The sequence below is a fragment of the Hydra vulgaris genome, chromosome 15 (assembly GCF_038396675.1).
Source record: "Hydra vulgaris chromosome 15, alternate assembly HydraT2T_AEP".
NCBI lineage: Eukaryota > Metazoa > Cnidaria > Hydrozoa > Anthoathecata > Hydridae > Hydra > Hydra vulgaris.
This window is the reverse complement of record NC_088934.1, coordinates 52,024,123-52,045,871: the sequence shown is the minus strand read 5'-3', so window position 1 is coordinate 52,045,871 and position 21,749 is coordinate 52,024,123. Positions and strand designations below refer to the sequence as shown.

The following is a 21,749-nucleotide window of genomic DNA, read 5'->3' as shown; positions in this document are numbered from 1 at the left end:
CATTGGCAGGGCATTACAAGAATGATGAGAAAATGTTATAGGTTCAAATCAGCAATACTTCAAATAATATATTAATTCATTTTTTAATTAAAATAAAGCGATTTTAAAACTAAAAAAAAAATTTTAGACCCTGTGCAGCCTTAAATTCTTTAAAATTTGATATACAATATGTATTACTAACTTAAAATATTTTTTGAATCGGGTATTTCTTAATAAAAATATAGTCAGTGATTTGTAGCTATCCTAAAAAATTGTTCTACGAACCGTCAAGTTTTGATTTCTTTAAATAGTAAAATCATTTTTAAATAGAAAAAACAAAAAAAAACAACGAAACAACAACAACAACTTTATATCAAATCATTTTTCAGCATTGTTCAATATATTAAATAAATGATGACCAATAAAATAGCTTAAAAAAAAATCATCTAAAAATTATAAAAAATATTTGAATGTTGAAAAATATTTAAAATTATTGAGTCAAAAATTACTCACAAAAATTATTTTTAAATAAATATTTTTTTCCAGCTGTAAATATAATATTAATAAAAATTTCTCTGGAATTTTGTTTTGAAAATGTACGACGAAAAAAATGGCAAATTACGACATACTGAAATTACTGAATAATTCAAAATGTCGTAGCAAACAAAATGGGTAATTAATATTAAATCTCAGTTTTTTTTGATACAGATATAGGGCTAATCAACAAAAATGAGAAATTTTTTGTAAAAGACCACCCTAAAAATGAAATATAAAACATCAACTAAACCTTTCTAGTACTATACTAAATCATAAATACTTTTTTTACGCAACAATTTTTTCATGCAAACTTTTAATACTAGTTTTCTTATTTCGTCGACAACTAACACAGAGGACGCAATTGCAGTCAATTTTATAATGTCATAAAATGTTAAACTCTCTGTTTGAAATACCCTCTGCAGAGGAGGGAAATAAATGACTAACATTTGACCAATAATGGAACCACCAACTGCATATAAAAACATCCGATTACTGAAAAAACCAATCTCTAGTATCGATTTAGTCTAAACGATGTAAAAGTACTTTTTTAAAGGATATATAGTATTTATGAGTCAAGAGTCAAACTAATTTAAAGTCTATTTATACATAAAATAATTAAACTTTTATATCATTTATTATAAAAATAACTAATAACTGATAAAATCTCAGTAAACAAATGAAACTTTTAGATAGAAAAAAAATTAAAAATAAAATAAAATTGATAAACAAATTTAATTATTTTACTTTCACCTAAAAAATAAAATGACATTTATATATTATATTAATTATGTATAAATTTGTAACTTTTAAAAGAACTTACTTGAGATCGACAACTCATGGCATTGAACATATCAAAAAATACAAAACAAGTGAATGTCATTGTTGTATCGCGTGGTGTTATTATATTGTCAGACATCTATAAAACAGTAATAAAATAAAAATTTTGTAATTAAAGATTTTTTATTTAATAAAAAAGTAAAACATTAAATTTCCGAAAAAAAATTAATAAAAAGTACACCTCATGCCAAAATATATACAATGTGCCAGCTACAATAATTGCTGATGATATTAAGACCTGAATAAGCAGATATCTATTAACCATTGGATCTTTAACTGCACGTGGCTTTTGTCTCATTACATCATCAGTTACAGGTTCTACACCCAAACTAAATAAATATATTTACAGGTGTAACACCCTAACTATAATAAACAGGATTATAAATAGAACATTTAATGTATCCTTCTAAAATATTTATTGCAAGAAAAACAGAATACTTGTCCTGTTCCATGCATAAATGCGGCTCCACATTTCTTGTTTTTATAACAATAAATAATTAACAAGGAAATATTATAAGTTATCTTTATAAGTACAAATTCCTTAGTAATCGTAAGAACAAAACCTTTGAGCTGGAGGACCATCCATTATAATGTTAATCCACAAAATTTGCATGGCATTTAGGGGATTAGGGAGTGCTAACAATGTAGAAATTGTAATCAACGTGATAGCGGCAATGCTTCTAAAAAGATCCAAAAAGATTTTCTTTTTAAAGACTTTTATTCTGCAAATTTGTACATTGCTTAGATAAATTTGTACACTGCTTAGATAAATTTGTACATTGCTTAGATAAATTTGTACATTGCTTAGATAAATTTGTACACTGCTTAGATAAATTTGTACATTGCTTAGATAAATTTGTACACTGCTTAGATAAATTTGTACATTGCTTAGATAAATTTGTACATTGCTTAGATAAATTTGTACACTGCTTAGATAAATTTGTACATTGCTTAGATAAATTTGTACATTGCTTAGATAAATTTGTACATTGCTTAGATAAATTTGTACATTGCTTAGATAAATTTGTACATTGCTTAGATAAATTTGTACACTGCTTAGATAAATTTGTACATTGCTTAGATAAATTTGTACATTGCTTAGATAAATTTGTACATTGCTTAGATAAATTTGTACACTGCTTAGATAAATTTGTACATTGCTTAGATAAATTTGTACATTGCTTAGATAAATTTGTACATTGCTTAGATAAATTTGTACATTGCTTAGATAAATTTGTACATTGCTTAGATAAATTTGTACATTGCTTAGATAAATTTGTACACTGCTTAGATAAATTTGTACATTGCTTAGATAAATTTGTACATTGCTTAGATAAATTTGTACACTGCTTAGATAAATTTGTACATTGCTTAGATAAATTTGTACATTGCTTAGATAAATTTGTACATTGCTTAGATAAATTTGTACACTGCTTAGATAAATTTGTACATTGCTTAGATAAATTTGTACATTGCTTAGATAAATTTGTACATTGCTTAGATAAATTTGTACATTGCTTAGATAAATTTGTACACTGCTTAGATAAATTTGTACATTGCTTAGATAAATTTCTACACTGCTTAGATAAATTTGTACACTGCTTAGATAAACTTGTACACTGCTTAGATATATGTGTATACTGCTTAGATAAATTTGTACACTGCTTAGATAAATTTGTATACTGCTTAGATAAATTTGTACACTGCTTAGATAAATTTGTACACTGCTTAGATAAATTTGTATACTGCTTAGATAAATTTTTACACTGCTTAGATAATTTTTTTTTTTAATAAAAAGTATAAACTTGAAAGCATGATAAAACTCTTAGTTGAAATCTTACAAAATTTCTTATATTGTAATAAATAAGAAAACATAAAATAAAACTTACGTGCTAAGTTGAAATCTTACGAAATTTCTTATATTATAATAAATTCCTTTTCCTTCAGCAAGAGCTATCAGAATTGTTTTAAAATCATCATCTGCTAATATCATGTCTGCAGCTTCTTTGCTGACATCAGTCCCACCTTTTCCCATTGTAATTCCAATATCAGCACATTTTAATGCTATGGCATCGTTCACACCATCTCCTGTCATTGCAACAACATGATCCTTTCTTTGAAGAGCCTGTAACCACACGCACATATATACTTACACATACTTATATAAAAGAAACTCAAATAGTAAAAAAAGTGCTAACTCGAACTATTGTGACTTTATTCTTCGGACTAACTCGATAGAAAACAGTTATCTAAAATAAACAAAACATCAGTTATTATCTTAAGGATATAATAATAAAAGTTTAACTAAATAAAAACATGGAAATATTCTCATATTGTTTAATAAAACATACATTATTAATAATTTTTTCAAGTTCATAGCTGTCCATAGAATCAATTTGTTCGCCGGATATAACATTTGCTGCTTCTGTATTTAAACCAACCTTACTAGCAATGGCAACAGCTGTCTCTCTTGCATCACCTGTAAGCATTTTTATATTCACTCCACCTTCAATAAGTGTGCAAATAGCATCTTTTACTCCTTCTCGAGGAGGATCTATAATGCCAGCAATGCCAAGGTATGTCAATGAGTTTATTTCCTCCCCATAAGCAAATGCTACCACTACACAACAAACAAAAAAAAAACAGTTAAAAAAAAATCTAGCAATTCTTAAATTATTTTGCTTTATTTATCTCCATTGTTTTTTACCTCAAAGCCCCTGGAACCCCTAACAACTTTCAAGTTTACCTCTTAATCCTTGGTAACCTAACTTTGAAGCCTCAACTGCTGCACTTTCTTTATGAGCTGATGTTAATATTTTTTTTACACCACAATCTAACCATGTAGAACATTTTTCTAATACTTTTTCAAAGGATCCCTTTACATAAAACTTTGGAACATCCTGGAAAAATGTACTTAAAAACATAAACATATATAATACATTAGAACAAACTGAAATAATGTATTAAAAAGAAAAAATTTTCCTAAAAAATTAATTTTTTTTTTACAAAAAAAAAATAAAAAATACATTTCCAATTACATAAAAATTTCTTGAAAGGAAACTTTATTGTAAAAATGATTATATAATAATACTGATTGTAAAAACCTCTGAAAATAATTTTCGACACTTCACTGACATCCATTTGTTTTCAGAAGTAAATGGTATTTCATCGATTCGTTCATACTCTTCATTTAATCGAACTAACCCAAGCTAAAAAATAATTATATTAAAATTTTTTTTTTAATTTTATGCTTAAATTTTAATAAAAATTTTTAGAATTTTTTTTTTAATTTAAAAACAAAACAATGATTCTACTATTATGATTATATAAAGTAATGATTGCACCATTTAACTGTTTAATGATTGCACCATATAAATGTTTAATGATTGCACCATATAGTTTGCAATCTTTAGTATAAAACTTGCAAAAAAGCTTGCTTCAATTAAAAGATTTATTTTCTTTTAGTGTGAAAAGTCAAAAAAAAAACAACGAAATGAAAAAAAGTAATATTGTAAAACTATAACAAAAAAAAACCTTAAGTCCAACAGCAATTATTGCTCCTTCAGTGGCTTGCCCAAAAAGCACAGAATTTTTAATCGAAGCATTATTGCATAAACATCCTGTCTATATAAAATAAAAGTATGCAAACATAAACAAACAAAGTAAAAAAAAAAAAGGCTAAAAAGTAATGTAAATGTTGTTTAAAATTAAAAATTGTCAAACCTTAACAAGAAGAGTCAAAGATTCATCTGAAAACTCACTAGCTCCATGGTTTCCAAATAGTATTTGGCCATGACTTGAATAACCAATTCCAGTCAGCTAAAAAAACAAAAAAAAACATAAAGAAAACAAACAAAATAGCAAGATTATGAATTTCCTTTCGGTTTTCTAATAGCTTTACATGAAATAGTTTCTCTAATAGCTTTACATGAAATGTAAAGCTATTAGTGTCTTATCTCTTGCAAAGTTCACCAGACCTACTTGCTCCTTGTGAGACTAATTTGAGTTCGGTTGTATCATCATGTGATCTTAGTGTTGATGGTTATCTTCCTCTGATTCGTAAAGACTCCAATAGTCACATGCTTGGCCTGGGCATTTACATTCGTAAGAATTCACCTGTTTGTCGTGAAACTAGGTTTGAATCCACAGACTATTCTTTCATGTGCTTTCGTTTAGCACCACTTCACTCTATTGCCTTTCTCTTTGTTCTATATCGCTCTCCTTCATCTCAAGACTGCACTCTTTTTGATGTTATTTCTGATCATATTGACCAAGCCCTCTCTCTTTATCCATCAGCTAATATAGTTGTTGTCGGTGACTTTAATGCTCACCACTCTGAATGGCTTGGCTCTTGTGTCAGTGACTCTGCAGGCATTAAAGCCCACAACTTTTGCCTTTCTCAATCCCTAACTCAAATAGTCAACTTTCCAACTCGCTTTCCTGACAACCCTAATCATTTACCTTCTCTACTCGACTTATGTCTTGTTTCTGATCCTAGTCAGTGCTCGGTTTCTCCACATTTACCCTTAGGTGCTTCTGATCACAGTTTGATCTCTTTAAAACTAATATCTCATTCTTCTTCATCACCTGAATATCCCTATTATCGAACCTCTTACAACTACAGTAAAGCTGACTGGGATTCTTTCCGTGATTTTCTTCGTGATGGCCCTTGGGTAGAAATCTTTCAACTTCCTGTCGACAAATGTGCTTCTTACATAACTTCGTGGATTCAAGCTGGCATGGAATCTTTTATTCCCTCTCGACGATTCCAGGTCAAGCCACACTCTCCTCCATGGTTTTCCTCACACTGTGCTGCTGCAATTGCCAATCGAAACCGTTACTTCCATATTTATCAGCAAAACAAGTCTCCAGAAAACAGACGTCTGTTTATTACTGCTAGAAACAACTGTAAAAAGGTTTTGTCTAACGCCAAAGCCCGCTATTCTCAGGTCATGAAATCTCGTATCTTATCTCAAAAATTAGGCTCTCGTGACTTCTGGATAATCTTTAATAATATCAATAATAAGGGCAAATCTATAATTCCACCTCTCTTGTATGGTTCAGACTATGTCACCTCACCTAAAGACAAAGCCGAACTGTTTGCTAAAAACTTTTCATCAATATCATCTCTTGATTCCACTAATTGCGTTCTACCTGATATTGCCAACAAACAGGTTGATCCATTGCTTGACATTCATATCACTCCAGCATCTGTATCTAAAGTGATTTCCTGCCTAGACTCTTCTACAGCTTGTGGCCCAGACAACATACCTGTTATTGTCTTGCAGAAGTGTTCTCCGGAGCTGTCGTCTATACTCTCAAAACTATTCAACAAGTGCTTATCAGAGTCTTGTTTTCCAGCCTGCTGGAAATCCGCATCTGTTATCCCTATCTTCAAAAATTCTGGGGAGCGATCTGATTCGTCTAACTACCGTCCCATAAGTCTTCTTCCTATCATAAGCAAGGTTTTTGAATCTTTAATTAACAAACACTTAATTTCTCATCTTGAATCTAATAACTTACTTTCTGACCATCAATATGGATTTCGATCTTCTCGTTCTACAGCTGATTTGTTAACAGTAATAACTGACAGGTTTTATCAGGCATTAGATGATGGTGGAGAGGTTAAGGCCATCGCTCTTGACATTTCAAAAGCGTTTGATAAAGTTTGGCATGCTGGTCTTCTCCATAAGCTTTCTTCTTATGGTGTATCCGGCAACATCTTTAAGATCATTGAATCCTTTCTTTCCAATCGTAGCATAAAAGTTGTCCTCGATGGACAACACTCTTCTTCTTATTCTGTAACTCCAGGGGTTCCTCAAGGTTCTATCCTTGGCCCTATACTCTTTTTAATTTAAATCAACGATCTTCCAGATATTCTCACATCTAAGGTGGCATTGTTTGCTGATGATACTACCATTTATTCTTGTCGTGATAAGAAACCAACACCCTCTGATTGCTTGGAGGGGGTATTTGAGCTTGAAAAGAATCTCACTTCTGCTACAGCATGGGGCTCACAGTGGCTGGTGAACTTTAATTCAGATAAAACTCAATTTTTTTCAGCCAATCGTTATCGCAATAATTTAGCTTCCTATATTTATGAACGGTGATGTACTCGATGAGTCACCTACTCTTCATCTTCTAGGAATAACTCTTACTTTTAATCTTTCTTGGAAACCATATATCAAATCGGTTGCAAAATTAGCATCTGCTAAGGTTGCATCTCTTTATCGAGCTCGACACTTTCTTACTCTGGATTCTATTCTCTATCTCTATAAATCTCAAATCCAGCCTTGTATGGAATACTGTTGCCATATCTGGGGCTGATCTTCTAATGATGCCCTTTCTCTTTTAGACAAGGTGCAAAAAGCATTGTAAACATTGTTGGACCTGCTCTTGCAGCCAACCTTCAACCATTATCACATCGTCGTAATGTTGCTTCTCTTTCTCTTTTCTACAAATACTATAATGGGCACTGCTCTAAAGAGCTAGCGTCTCTTGTGCCATCTACTAAAACTCATTCTCATGTTACTCGTCATTCAATTAAGTGTCATCCTTTTTCTGTGACTGTTCCTAAGTGCTCCAAAAACGCTTATTCGTCTAGTTTTTTTCCTTGAACATCAGTTCTTTGGAATTCGCTTTCTTTATCTTGCTTTCCTGATTCATATAATTTGCAATCTTTTAAATCGTCTGTCAATTGTTATCTTGCTCTACAATCTTCATCTTTTCTCTTACAGTAACTTCCAGCCTTGTTGGAAGCGAAGATGTTAAAAAAAAAAATAAATAGTTTCACATAAAATATAAATTTCAATTAGATTAGAAATAAAACTCTTGATCCTTTCTCTCACCTTAATTCTTCGATTATCTGCAAGAACAATATCTGTTACAGTCATTTCATTTTTTGTTAGTGTGCCTGTTTTATCAGAACAAACAACAGTAGCACATCCTAAAAGAAAAGTTTTTTAAAATCAAAAGTATTTTTCAAAATAATAATTAGCCTTTTGAATTTTTTTTTTGTAACTTTTTCAAAATTAAAAGCTCTACCTAAAGTTTCTACTGCTGGTAGTTTTTTAACAATAGCATTTCTGTTAGCCATTCGCATAACACCAAGAGCTAGCGTTACAGTTACAACAATTGGCAGACCTTCTGGTATTGCAGCGACTGCTAAACTAAATTAAAAACAATTAATCTAAATTAAAAAAATGAAAGAAATACTTTAATTTTAAAGCTTTAAATGAAAATCTTTTTAGAATGTTGATGTGATGTTATAATTTTTTAGGGTGTTGTAAAGTTTTCTTTGCTAAAAAACTTATCTGAAAATTTGTGTTTTAGAAATTAAAAAAAACAAAAAAACAAAAAACTTTTCTTACTTTTTAATCTCAGGTTCAACTTTGGATTTGGTAAAAATTTTACTAAATTTATTATACCTTACACCAATGGTAAACATTTCCATGATTTTACGATTTTGTATCCAACCAAGTAAGACAACAAGACCTAACATTATAAACAGTAAGTAAATCTTGAATGATATAACACATTTGATCAACTTAAATAAGATAAGCATTTTTAAGAAAGAAAAAAAAAAAAGTTAAATTTTATCAGTGAAATAATCTATTATACCACAGAAAAGCTAGGTTTAGCAGAGCTTAAATTATGGCTGAAAGAATCTAACTAACTGGACAATGTTATTGAAAAAGCATTTCATAATGCAAAACTGCAAGGACCAGCTCAACAAAAGAAAGCTAAAAAAATCTTTCCTTTAGTCACTACATTTTACAGTAATCTAAACTGCCAGCCTATAGTAACTAAAACTAATCTTTTATTCAGTCTATCCTCTAGTAAAAGAATACAACAAATTTTTTCTAATACCAATATTTGGTGGTTGTTAGTAACAGCTTACTAGCATTAAAAGTCACTTGTAACGACATGGATGTCATTTATCATTTCAAATGTTTATTGTGTAATGGTCAATCAACATACTGGAAAAACAAATAATTTGAGAAATAGTACAAATGGTCATATTTCAAGTTGCAGAACTGGCTATTCAACAGATAGATTTAACAACCATGTGTATGGTTGCCAATGTGTAAATAATAAAACAATGGAACTGTTTTTCCAGCTTTTTATTTTTCTGGAACTTAAAAGTGCTATAAATTTATTTTTTATGAAAGCCATTTGCATAAACAAAAGCATGATACTTTTAAACAACACTTCCTATTTTAAAAAACATTAGACAATGATAACTAATAGGAACAAAACCTTAATTGATTAAAAATGCAATGCAATTAAAAAAAAAATACACCCGAAACATGTGGTCGAAAGAGGAAAATATCTAGAAGAGATGACAAAAATATTGTTCTTTATTCCAAAAGAAATCCTTTCGCAATGCCAAAAGAAATAAAAACTACTCATGGCCTGCAAATTGATGCTTCGACAGTTGAAAAAAGCTTACTTAACAATATGTTAAAGCCAAAGTACCAAAGAAGTGTCACTTTTTATCACCAAATAATATTAAAAACAGGAAAGATTTTGCTAGGAAACATGTGGGCTGGCCATCTTCAAAATGGCGAAATATTCTTTGGTCAGATGAGACAAAAATTAACTTGTTTGGGTCAGATGCACTGAAAAATTATGTCAGAAGATCAAAAAGAAAAGAATATGATTCTATATATACTGTCAAAACAGTTAAACATGGTGGTGGAAATATTAAAATATGGGGTTGCTTTTCATATTATGGAGTAGGTCCCCTTTTTTGAAAATATGAACAATATCAAACAAAATATGAACAAAGAAATATATTTAAATATACTGCAGGATGTTATGCTACCCTTTGCAAAAGAAAACCTTTGATTTGGGTCTATCAACAAAATAATGACCGAAAGCATACAGCAAAGGTAAGAAAAATCGGTTTCATAAGGAGAAAATTTGGATTTTGAACCAGCCAGCCCAATCACCGGACATAAATCCGATAGAAAATCTCTGGGCAGACGTTAAAAATAAATATTAGGAAAACTTCCTAAGACCAAAAATAAAGATCAGCATTGGAAAAACATTAAATACATTTTGAAAAAAATTCCAATAAGTACATGTCAAAAATTAGTTAATACCATGCCAAAAAAGATGTGCAGCAATAATTGTGAATAAAGGGTATAAAACCAAATATTAATAAACCATAAGTAAACTAAATTTTTACCTATTATTGTTCATTATTTCCAAGAAAAAATGAACTTAATTTTGATTTACCTATTTTTTTGCACAGTAGATATTTTTAAAATCAATTTAATTATATAGGCTAGAAAACAAATTTTGTTTTTTAATTGTTTCCTTATATTAAAAATATTAGTTAATAATTGTCAAGTTCTAAAACAAATTTAAAAATGAACAAAGTACCAAAAACTATAAAACACAAAAAAACCATAGTCATCACTAAATTGTCTGAATATTTGTGGTCTTCAAAGTAACTTTTCTTCTGTTGAGTCTTATCTCTTGCAAAGTTCACCAGACCTACTTGCTCTTTGTAGACTAATTTGAGTTCAGCTGTCTCATCTTGAAATCTTAGTGTTGATGGTTATCTTTCATTAATTCGTAAAGACTCCAATAGTCATATGCTTGGATTGGGCATTTACATTAATAAGAATTCACGCATTTGTCGGGAAACTAGGTTTGAATCTACAGCCTATTCTTTTATGTGCTTTTATTTAGCACCACTTCACCCTATCACTTTTTTCTTTGTTCTACATCGCTTTCCTTCATCTCAAGACTGCACTCCTTTTGATTTTATTTCTTATCATATTGACCAACCCCCCTCTCTTTATCCATCAGCTAATATTGTTGTTGTTGGTGACTTTAATGCTCATCACACTGAATGGCTTGGTTCTAGTGTCAGTGATTCTGCAGGCATTAAAGCCCAAAACTTTTGCCTTTCTTAATCCCTAACTAAAATAGTCAACTTTCCCAAACGCTTTCCAGACAACCCGATTCATTTACCTTCTCTACTCGACTTATGTCTAGTTTCTGATCCTAGTCAGTGCTCAGTTTCTCCCCATTCACCATTAGGTGCTTCTGATCACATTTTGATCTCTTCATCAGTTTGATTCAGGCTGGCATGGAATCTTTTATTCCCTCTCAAAGATTCCAGGTCAAGCCTCACTCTCCTTCAAGGTTTTCCTTGCATTGTGCTACTGCAATTTCCAATCAAAACTATTACTTCCATATCTATTAGGAAAACAATTCTCCAGAAAACAGACATCTGTTTATTACTGCTAGAAACCATTGTATAAAGGTTTTGTCTAATGCCAAAGCCTGCTATTCTCAGGTCATGAAATCTCGTATTTTTCACAGAAATTAGGCTCTTGTGACTTCTCGAGAATCTTTAATAGTACCAATAATAAGGGCAAATCTGTAATTCCACCTCTCTTGTATGGTTCAGACTTTGTCACCTCACCAAAAGATCTCACCTAAAGACAAAGCTGAATTGTTTGCTAAGAACTTTTTATCAATATCATCTCTTGATTCCACTAGTTGGGTTCTACCTGATATAGTCGACAAACAGGTTGATCCATTGCTTGACATTCGTATCACTCCAGCTTCTTTATCTAAAGTGATTTCTTGCTTAGACTCTTCTATAGCTTATGGCCCGGACAGCATACCTGTTATAGTCTTGCAGAAGTGTTTTCTGGAGCTGTCGTCTATACTTTTTAAACTATTCAACAAGTGCTTATCAGAGTCTTGTTTTCCAGCTTGCTGAAAAGCGGCATCTGTTATCCCTATTTTCAAAATTTCTGGAAAGCGATCTGATTCGTCTAACTAACGTCTTATTAGTCTTCTTTTCATAAGCAAGGTTTTTGAATCTTTAATTAACAAACACTTAATCTCTTATCTTGAATCTTATAACTTACTTTCTAATCATCTCACTCTTGACATTTCTAAAGCTATTGATAAAGTTTGGCATGTGGTCTTCTCCATAAGCTTTCTTTTAACGGTGTATCTGGTAACATCTTTAAGATTATTGAATCTTTTCTTTCCAATCATAGTGTAAAAGTTATCCTCAATGGAAAGCACACTTCTTTTTATCTTGTAATATAAGAGGTTCCTCAATATTCAATCATTGGCCCTTTACTCTTTTTAATTTACATTAATAATCTTCCAGATATTCTCACATCTGAGGTGGAACTGCTTGCTAATGATATTACCATTTATTCTTGTCATGATAAGAAGTCTACACTCTCTTATTGATTGGAGGGTACCTTTGAGCTTGAAAAAGATCTCACTTCTGCTACAGCATGGGGCTCACAGTGGCTGGTGAATTTTAATTTAGACAAAACTCATTTTTTTCAGTTAATCATTTTTGCAATAATTTAGATTTTCCTATATTTATGAGCGGTAATGTACTCTATGAGTCATCTACCCTTCATCTTCTAGGAATAACTCTTACTTCCAATCTTTCGTGGAAACTGTATATCAAATTCGTTTCAAAATTAGCATTTGCTAAGGTTGCATCTCTTTATCGAGCTCGTTACGTTCTTACTCCAGATTCTATTTTCTATATATTTATCTATATATTTTATCTCTATAAATCTCAAATTCGGCTTTGTACGAAATACTGTTGCCATATCTAGGGTGGAGCTTCAAATGATGCCTTTTCTCTTTTAGACAAGATAAAAAAAGGCATTGTAAACATAGTTGGACCTGCTCTTGCAGCCAACCTCCAACCATTATCACATTGTTGTAATGTTGCTTCTCTTTCTCTTTTCTACAAATACTATAATGGGCACTGCTCTAAAGAGCTATCGTCTCTTGTGCCATCTACTAAAATTCATTCTTGTGTTACTCGTCATTTAATTAAGTCTCATCCTTTTTCTGTGACTGTTCCTAAGTGCTCCAAAAACTCTTACTCCTCTAGTTTTTTTCCTCGAGCATCAGTTCTTTGGAATTCAACTCCTTTAACTTGCTTTCCTGATTCATATAACTTATAATCTTTTAAGTCATCTGTCAATCGTTATCTTGCTCTACAATCTTCATTTTTCTCTTCCAGTAATATCTAACTCTAATTAGTGGGTGGTTGCAGCCTTGTTGGAAGCAAAGATATTAAGTGTAGGTATATATATATATATATATATATATATATATATATATATATATATATATATATATATATATATATATACAATATATATATATATATATATATATATAGATCTATAGTTTGTTGTCTTTGGGAAGAGCGGAAGGAAAAAAGTGATTCTTACGCCAACACATACGTCACTTTTAATTACTTTTGACTTTCGTCCAACATTTGCGTGTTGGACGAAAGTAAAAACCATTAATTTAATTACAAATGAATCATTTTTTAAAAAAACTACAAAAACGCAAATTTAATTGACCAGAATGTTTTAAAAACATTCTGAATGTTTTTAACAATATAAACAATGTTTTTATTTTAATTTTTTTTAATAAAATGTTTTTATTTTTAATTTTTTTAATAAAATGTTTTTATTTTTAATTTTTTTTTACTGTAAATCATGCGCGGAGTGTTGCTACATCGACTATCTTATAGCCTGACTCGCAAGGGAGTGCTGCTACATCGACTCACAAATAGCCTGACTCGCAAGGGAGTGCTGTTACATCGACTCACAAATAGCCTGACCCGCAAGGGATTGCTGCTACATCTACTATCTTTTAGCCTGACCCGCAAGGGAGTGTTGCTACATCGACTGAGGGTTTGGTTGGGACAGGCAGTCTCTCAATTAATAAAAAAAAATAATTCCGGTCTTGCATTTTAATTTTTACTTTTTGTCAACAAAATATGGAAAAAACTTTCGGACAACATCTACGGGTTGTATATATATATATATATATATATATATATATATATATATATATATATATATATATATAATACATATATATATATACATATATATATATACATATATATATATATATATATATATATATATATATATATATATATATATATATATATATATATATATATATAATAATATATTATGTCAAGTATTTTATTTCACAAATTTTTTATATCAGAAATTGAAAGCGTTAACTACACTCCTTGATTTGTAACTAGTCTCTGAACCTCTAGTTATCTCTTATATCTAATGACCACACATTTTCTATGATCCCAATGAAACAAGTTATTCCCTTTTGGATTTTTTCCCATTGAATGAATTAAAAAATTGCTTGATTAAAAAATAAAAAATATATACATAATATATAAAACAATTTAGAAAATTAAAAAACAAGCAATTAAAAATATAAAAAGAACATGCAATTAAAAATATAAAAAAACATGCGATTAAAAAAACTATCAAGTCCTACCAATAATTAAAATTGAGTAAAAAGAAAGTTGTTTGCCAAGTTGATCCATACTTTTCTGAAGAGGAGTCTTTGGAGGCTATAAATATATAACATAACCAAATACATTTTTAAAAGATTGTTTTATCACTCAACAATTTAAACTATATGTTTTCACAAGTAAATCATAATCACAATGAAATAACTATAAAATCATATATAATCATATATCAATCATATAAAATCATATAAATCATATAAATAAAAATCAAGAATTTATTAAAAAATTATATATATCACCAAACAACAGGATAGTGAGTAATAATAACTGATTGAAAAATTTTTTAAAGCAATACCTCCTCATCCTTCATCATTTGAAAGACTGACCCAAACTCAGAATTAGTACCAGTTCCACATACTATGCCCTAAAATAAAACAATTTTCTATAAAAAGTATTTCTTTAAATACTTAAACTGATAGTGTAGTGGTAATGTAGTGGTAGAGTGCTTGCTTGTGAGATCATGTTGTTAGGAAACATACAAAGAAACTTATTCGTAAGTTTGTTTCCTAAAAACTCGATCTCATTGCTGCCTATTAACATAAAACTAAAATTTTGTAATTAAAGTGTAAAAAGGACAAAACTACACATTTAAAAAATGATTTTTTATTTTAGTTTTGAATACTTTCTAAATAATAAGACGATCTACAATAATCCAGAGCTCTGGATTATCATAAGTATTCAAATATAAATTTTAAGTCACACCCTGCTACTATTGATGGTGGTTGAAAGTAACTATGTTTTAATTACATTTTCTAATTATCCAACAAATGTATCTAAAAAATGACATAATCTTTAAACTTTGTTAACTGTAAACTTCTTTGAAACTTAAAAATAGGAGTTTTGCTGAACTTCTTTGAAACTTAAAAATAGGAACCTTGTTGAATTTCTATTAACCATTAAAATAGGAATATAAATGAACTTCTTTGAACCTTTTAAAATAGGAATCTTGTTGAACTTTGTTGAAACTTTAAAATAGGAACCTTTTTACACTTTTTAATTGTGAGCTGAGTGTTTTTTCATTTCTACTACCACAGTTAAGGTATTGCTAATAATTCAAAAAAATCTTTAAATATATTGTTGAGACAAGATTTCTGTTCAAAGCATAATACACTTGAAAACCATTTAAATGTATCATACCTGATCTGTTGTTTAACTTATTAGAAAAACAAAAATTATTCACAAGCAGAAATTAGTCACAAACTAATCATTACCGTAGTAATAATGTGATAATAATTGCCATTATTATTTGTTATGTAAGGCAACAATTTAATTACTTTAAGATATGTCAGAATTTAATAATGGAAAAAACTGTCAGACTATTTAAGGGGTTAAAATCGCCATAGCAACTTACAGCCCAAGAATGGAATCAGAAATAAATAAATTTATATCAATTTGCAAACAAAGTTATGATAGATCATAGAAAAATCTATATAAACAGAAATTACACAATGAGGTAATTTCTTAAAGTAATTGTTTTTTTGCAATTCTATTTTTGATAAAAGGTTTTTTTGTAATGCTTTAATTAGTTTGTAATAAAAACTTAAGTTTTATCTGAAATAATTTAAATTAAATAAAATTAAGCTTTGTTTTATCAATATAGCATGTCAGGATCTAGTGGTTCATGTCAGATTCTATAGAAACTTTTGGAAAAACTGGAAACATTAAAGTTTTAAGAGTACTAGTACTTTAGTGAAAGCAAGGTAGTCCACAAGGGCTTTAGAACCAAACAGGTTTGATTGTAGACATACCTATTTCTGGATTTGATAACATAAAAAGGGTCAGAGAAAATACAAGATTTATAAAGAATGAGAATATGAAAGATTTATGAAGCATGAGAAGATGCAAGATAAAATTTTATCTGACCTTATATGACCTTATAGCTTCTCCAAGGACAAGGCAAAATTATTTGCAAAGAACTTTTCTTTTATTTCATCTCTTGATTTTAACCACGCACTTCAAAAAAGTAAAAGCTTGTGGTTAATGAATTTATAGGAATTAGAATGTCGATTAATTATAAAACAATTTGATAGAAATGGAATTACTATTACTAACTTCTACAGTTATTTCTCACTTGAGCTCTTTTACAGCTTGTGATCAGTTCAACTGTCTGGAAGTATTGGAAAAGTGTTCTCCAAACCTCTCTTTGATACTCTTTAACTATTTGAAAAGTGTAGAAATTGTTGATTGTTTTCCTGTCCAAAAAAATATGACATTTGTAGTACCTATTTTGAAAAACTGGTGTTCGCTTTGATCCCTTCAACTGTTGCCCAACAAATCTTGCTACTTCGGATATGCTTATTTTTGCTATGTTATTTAGTTTAATATTATTTATTATTTATTATTTCAGTCATTATTATTGCTATTCAGATTAAGTATGTTAGTTAATTTTTTTTGTTTACTCTTGTGATTTTCATAAATACTTTCATAAATACAGGGCAGTTTTAAGCTGGTTAAGGGCCCTGAGACAAAATTAAATGGCAAGGCTCCAATATCTAGTAAGCATCTATAAAATAAAATTCAAGCCTTTTCAGGAAATGTGAGCGGTTTTTTGTCTTGTAAGTCCTCACATAAATTTTTTATTTTAGATAACTTGGTCACAGCCGCTTGCAAGTTTTATTATATAAGGCGTTTCAATACTTTGCAGAAAAAACTAAGTTTCAAAAACAAGTAAAGCAAAACTAACAAATTAGAAAATTAAAATAAATTTAAATAGGAAAAAAAATAAAATAATAATTTAAATAAACTGTATACTATTTTTATTTTTGTTTCTTTAGGGTGGTTATTACTTTCAGCTGCGAAATTGGATAAGGCAAAGCAAAAAAAACAAAAAAAAAAAAAAACAAAAAAAAAAAAAAAAAAAAAAAAAAACAAACAGTTTTAAGTCAACGATAAAAAGATTTTTCTATTTTTTTTTGTTTTGTTTTCTATATTTACTTTTATATTTATGATTTATAATCTGTTTATAAAATATATTTGTATAATTTTAATGTAACAAGTATAAATTGTCCCTATATGAATACGTCTATGTAATGCATGCGCATGTTTATATCCACTCATATGGTTTGTTCATGTATGCGTATATACGTATGTACCTCATAGGCTTTACTTTTTACACCACTTTTTTAGTTATATAATTATATTTATTTGTTCATTTGTAAACACAGGTAAACAATGGGTTTACTTCATACATGGAATGTCAGTGGTTCGAATCCCACCACAATTTTTTTAATTGTTTTTCTTTTAATTAACACTCATATATTTGCTTTATAACCATTTATCTTTGCTTTTTTGTATATAAAAAATCTTTCTGTTGTATGTTTTTGAATAATACACATCTCTTCACATTCAGATTTCTTATACCATTTAATCCTCTACATGAACATTTACATATACATTAACAATTATTAATAAATCTTAGCTTGAATTTAGTGCTGTTATACTGGAATAAAATAGTTTTTCGCTAATTCTCACTCTAATATAATCTTTTATCCTTCTTCTCTGAGCACAGTGGGCCACAAAGTGAACATTGCTCAAAAATCAATGTTACCAAAATAAACTTAAGTTAGTTGTTATTGAAAACCGAATAAATTTCCAGTTCATTAAAAAAAAAATAATTTTAAAAGCATGATTTTTTCAGAAAATATACTAATTTAAATAAACTCATTACAAAAGATAGGTAATAGGTATAAATGATACATAAAAGTCATTTTTGGCATTATAAAAGAAAAAATGTCACTATATAAGCAGTGCTTATGTGATAACTGTATGTAGAAACAATATTAGACTGTAGTTTATGGAAATGTAAATGTTAACTTTATAGATTATTGCAAAAATTTTTTTTTACATAAAATACTTAATAAAACAACAAAAATTTAGCAAAACTTAAGTGTTTTTTTAACTAATTTTTTATTAGAAAAAATAATTTATTTCAAAAAATGCTAAGTTGGCACTAGTAACTAGTAAACCCATATATTTTTAAACTCTTATAACAAAGACGAATAAGATGCTTTTTAACTAAATTGTGCCAACTTAACACTTTTAAACAAAAATGTGAAGAAATGACCCTAGCCATTTAGTTTAAATTTTTTAAAAATTTATTAAAATTTATTAATGCAAATAGTTTTACATTATTTTGTACATATTTTTTAAAGGGGAAGATGTGTTTAGTAAAAGTATGTCTAGAAACTAAAAAAAGGGTTAAGACCAATTTATTACCAAATCCTTCACCCACCCCCCTTGCTCTCTTTTCCATTGAACTTTTATTTTTGACCAAATTTAATCTAGTTAATAAACCATTAATAAAAAAAAACATTGCAGCATTTAAATCTGTTTTAAATTCAACGAATTGAAAGAGTTAAAATAATATAATATTTTTACTTATCATGTAAACTTGTTTACATTTTGAATTATATTATATTATTTTAAGTTTAAATCATTTTTTTTTTAAATTTATTAGATAATGAATCAATAAAAGTATTTATATCTTTAGTTTAATAATAATGAAACTCACTGAATTTGACTTATTTGAAATTTTTAATGCTGCGGAAAATAAACAACCAAAAACTATTACTGAAAATGTAATAGGTCGTATACTGATAATTGCTAAGTCACTTGGCTCTGATAAATTGACATTTGCACAAAAAACATTAGTTCAGAATAACTGGCAAAGATCTGCATCTGAAGAAAAACAATCTTGAAAAAAATAGGCTATGCTGGCATACAATTCAAGGCTGGTAAGGAAACCTTGCTTGCAAAGTATGTTTTGGAATAACTCTTTTCAATAAGGTTCCAATAAAAACAATGTAAATTTAAACAGATTGTGCTCTTGCAAGGCATTTATACACAAACCAAAAAAAAAATTTCAACTGCTGGTTTTAATATATGGCTTAGTAGAAAATATCTCAGAAGAAGACAATCTGAAATAACACCAATTATTATAAATTATCTTCAACCTTATTCTGGTGTTTACTTCAGTCTATTTCAGGCTGTTAAACTGACAACGCAAAGAATATAAAATATACTAAACAAAATAAAGTTTGGATTTGAGAGGAAGTCATACAATATTTAATTAAAAAGATAATGTTAACACTAGCAATATCATACTGACAATGTTCTGTCCATTTTCACTTGAAACAGAACCAGGTTTGTTAATATGGTTGCAAAAGTTACCAGATGCCCCACTGAGTCAAAAAGTGCTGAGTCTTCGAATGGGAAAAGAATCAAGAGAAACTCTTCAATCATTGCCCGTCTTTAATACTGACATTAAAGAGTTAAAAAATAAAGGTTTCCTTATGTTTAAAGAGGCAATACAATTTAATGTAAAGGTGAAAGTGCAGTCATATATGATGGATATAAAAGCAGAATTTTTTTTTAGGAGTTGGAAGTGCACATGTGATCTAGGCACATGCTCAAATGATCAGTGTTTAGATATTGAAAGAATTGAAAATAGTTTTGCAATCAATCAAGACACTATAACTTTGAATGAAATAATTAACCAATTTGAGCAATAAGACAGTTCTTTACTTGAAAAAAAACCAACATTATATCACAAGGGCTGGAAAAACCTTAAAACGAATTTCAACCTGCGATGTAAAACCAATACAAGTAAATTGATATCTTGTGATAGTGTTCATATTATTCTATATTTTTAATATGTGAACATACTTAATATTAAAAATTGTAACATAATTGTTACAAAAGTTACTGATATTTTTATAGGTTCTTCATGCTTTACTGGGTACATTTGACCATTTCATGAAGACTGTTGTACATGTGAAAGCTGGTGTTTTTAATTGGTCTTATTCCCCTTTCAGTGTTTCAAATAGATTTCTAAAGTAAGCAGACACTTCATTATAAAAAGAAATATTTAAATAAACAGGTATAAAATGGGACTACCCCGATACAATAGGAAAAGAAGGAACAGCAACAACAGGTTATATAGCTAGAGAACACAAAAAATCATATAGGGATTTAATTTTTGCACAACTGCCTGTTTAATATCATGCAACATTTCAAAAGTTCGAATTGGTCAGTAATTCTTTGAGTAATTTCCTCAAAAAGAAAAAATTATGTTGATCAATGTAAAAGCTGATGTACAGATTTTTATTTATTCCTATTTAACGAGTTTCTGTCTGTTACAAAAATAAATTCACCTGGACCATGGATCAGTATAACACCATCACTTCACAAACTGATTGGTCATTCTTGGGTGATAATTTTGAATAATGAGGAAAGTGGTTTGGGAAATCTTTATGATTCTGGGTTAAAAGAAATAACAACATATTAAGATTGATACATACTAAACTCTCAAAAAAAACCTCCTAAACTGTAATTTTAACAGACACTAATAACCAAATGTGGATATCATCTGATCAAATTATTTTTGACAAGAGATACAAGTCACAACCATTCTGCAAATTTTGGTATGAATGAGGACATTCTGATAAATATTGTCATAAACAAAATGTCTATAATAACATTTTATTTGAAGATGACACATTTTAAAATGGTAACATATAAATTACGTATTTTAGTACTTCTTTTGATAATTTTTATTGTTTTTATCATTGATGTACCTTTTAGTTTTTCCAAAAATACACAAAAGCTTTTCCAAAAAGCCCTTAATCAACCCCATAGCATTTTCCATTCAAAAGTTATGAATCAATGTCTGTGAAAACAGCTGTTTGGCCCACTGTGCTGAGGCTCCTACGGATGTATGTGTTCCGCTAAAGTAACTGGTTTTTGAGTCTGGTTGCGAAGGATAAATGTTAATGTAAAAAGTATATGTATTGCGAAAAAATACCTTTTGAAATACTAAATTAACAACAGCCACCCGAAAAAAGCGAAAATAAAATCAGTACACAAATTACTTAAATTAAATCTTTTTTTTTTTTTTAATTTAATTTTAATTTATTTTATTTTCCTTTTTTTGTTAGTTTCGCTTTCTTTGTTTTTGATGTGGAGGAGAAACTCATATTAAGTGTATTTTAAAACAAGTATTGAAATGCCTAGTATAATATAA

At 29.0% G+C, this 21,749-nt stretch overlaps 1 protein-coding gene across 2 annotated transcripts in view; it reads right to left on the bottom strand.

The window, feature by feature from the left end:
• Nucleotides 1-346: 346 nt before the first annotated feature.
• Nucleotides 347-21,749, bottom strand: part of LOC100209968 (calcium-transporting ATPase type 2C member 1) — a 42,174-nt gene continuing 20,771 nt past the window's right edge. For both annotated transcript variants that reach the window (XM_065820135.1, XM_065820136.1), the window contains exons 8-23: nucleotides 15,024-15,092; nucleotides 14,692-14,767; nucleotides 8,781-8,847; nucleotides 8,398-8,522; nucleotides 8,202-8,299; nucleotides 5,077-5,172; nucleotides 4,888-4,977; nucleotides 4,458-4,562; nucleotides 4,100-4,253; nucleotides 3,705-3,973; nucleotides 3,552-3,602; nucleotides 3,243-3,478; nucleotides 1,917-2,033; nucleotides 1,535-1,682; nucleotides 1,337-1,432; nucleotides 347-1,040 (exon numbers count right to left, since the gene is read on the bottom strand). In XM_065820135.1, the coding sequence (XP_065676207.1) occupies nucleotides 777-1,040; nucleotides 1,337-1,432; nucleotides 1,535-1,682; nucleotides 1,917-2,033; nucleotides 3,243-3,478; nucleotides 3,552-3,602; nucleotides 3,705-3,973; nucleotides 4,100-4,253; nucleotides 4,458-4,562; nucleotides 4,888-4,977; nucleotides 5,077-5,172; nucleotides 8,202-8,299; nucleotides 8,398-8,522; nucleotides 8,781-8,847; nucleotides 14,692-14,767; nucleotides 15,024-15,092 (2,061 nt within the window). In that variant the 3' untranslated portion in view covers nucleotides 347-776. The remainder of the gene's footprint in view (nucleotides 1,041-1,336; nucleotides 1,433-1,534; nucleotides 1,683-1,916; nucleotides 2,034-3,242; nucleotides 3,479-3,551; nucleotides 3,603-3,704; nucleotides 3,974-4,099; nucleotides 4,254-4,457; nucleotides 4,563-4,887; nucleotides 4,978-5,076; nucleotides 5,173-8,201; nucleotides 8,300-8,397; nucleotides 8,523-8,780; nucleotides 8,848-14,691; nucleotides 14,768-15,023; nucleotides 15,093-21,749) is intronic.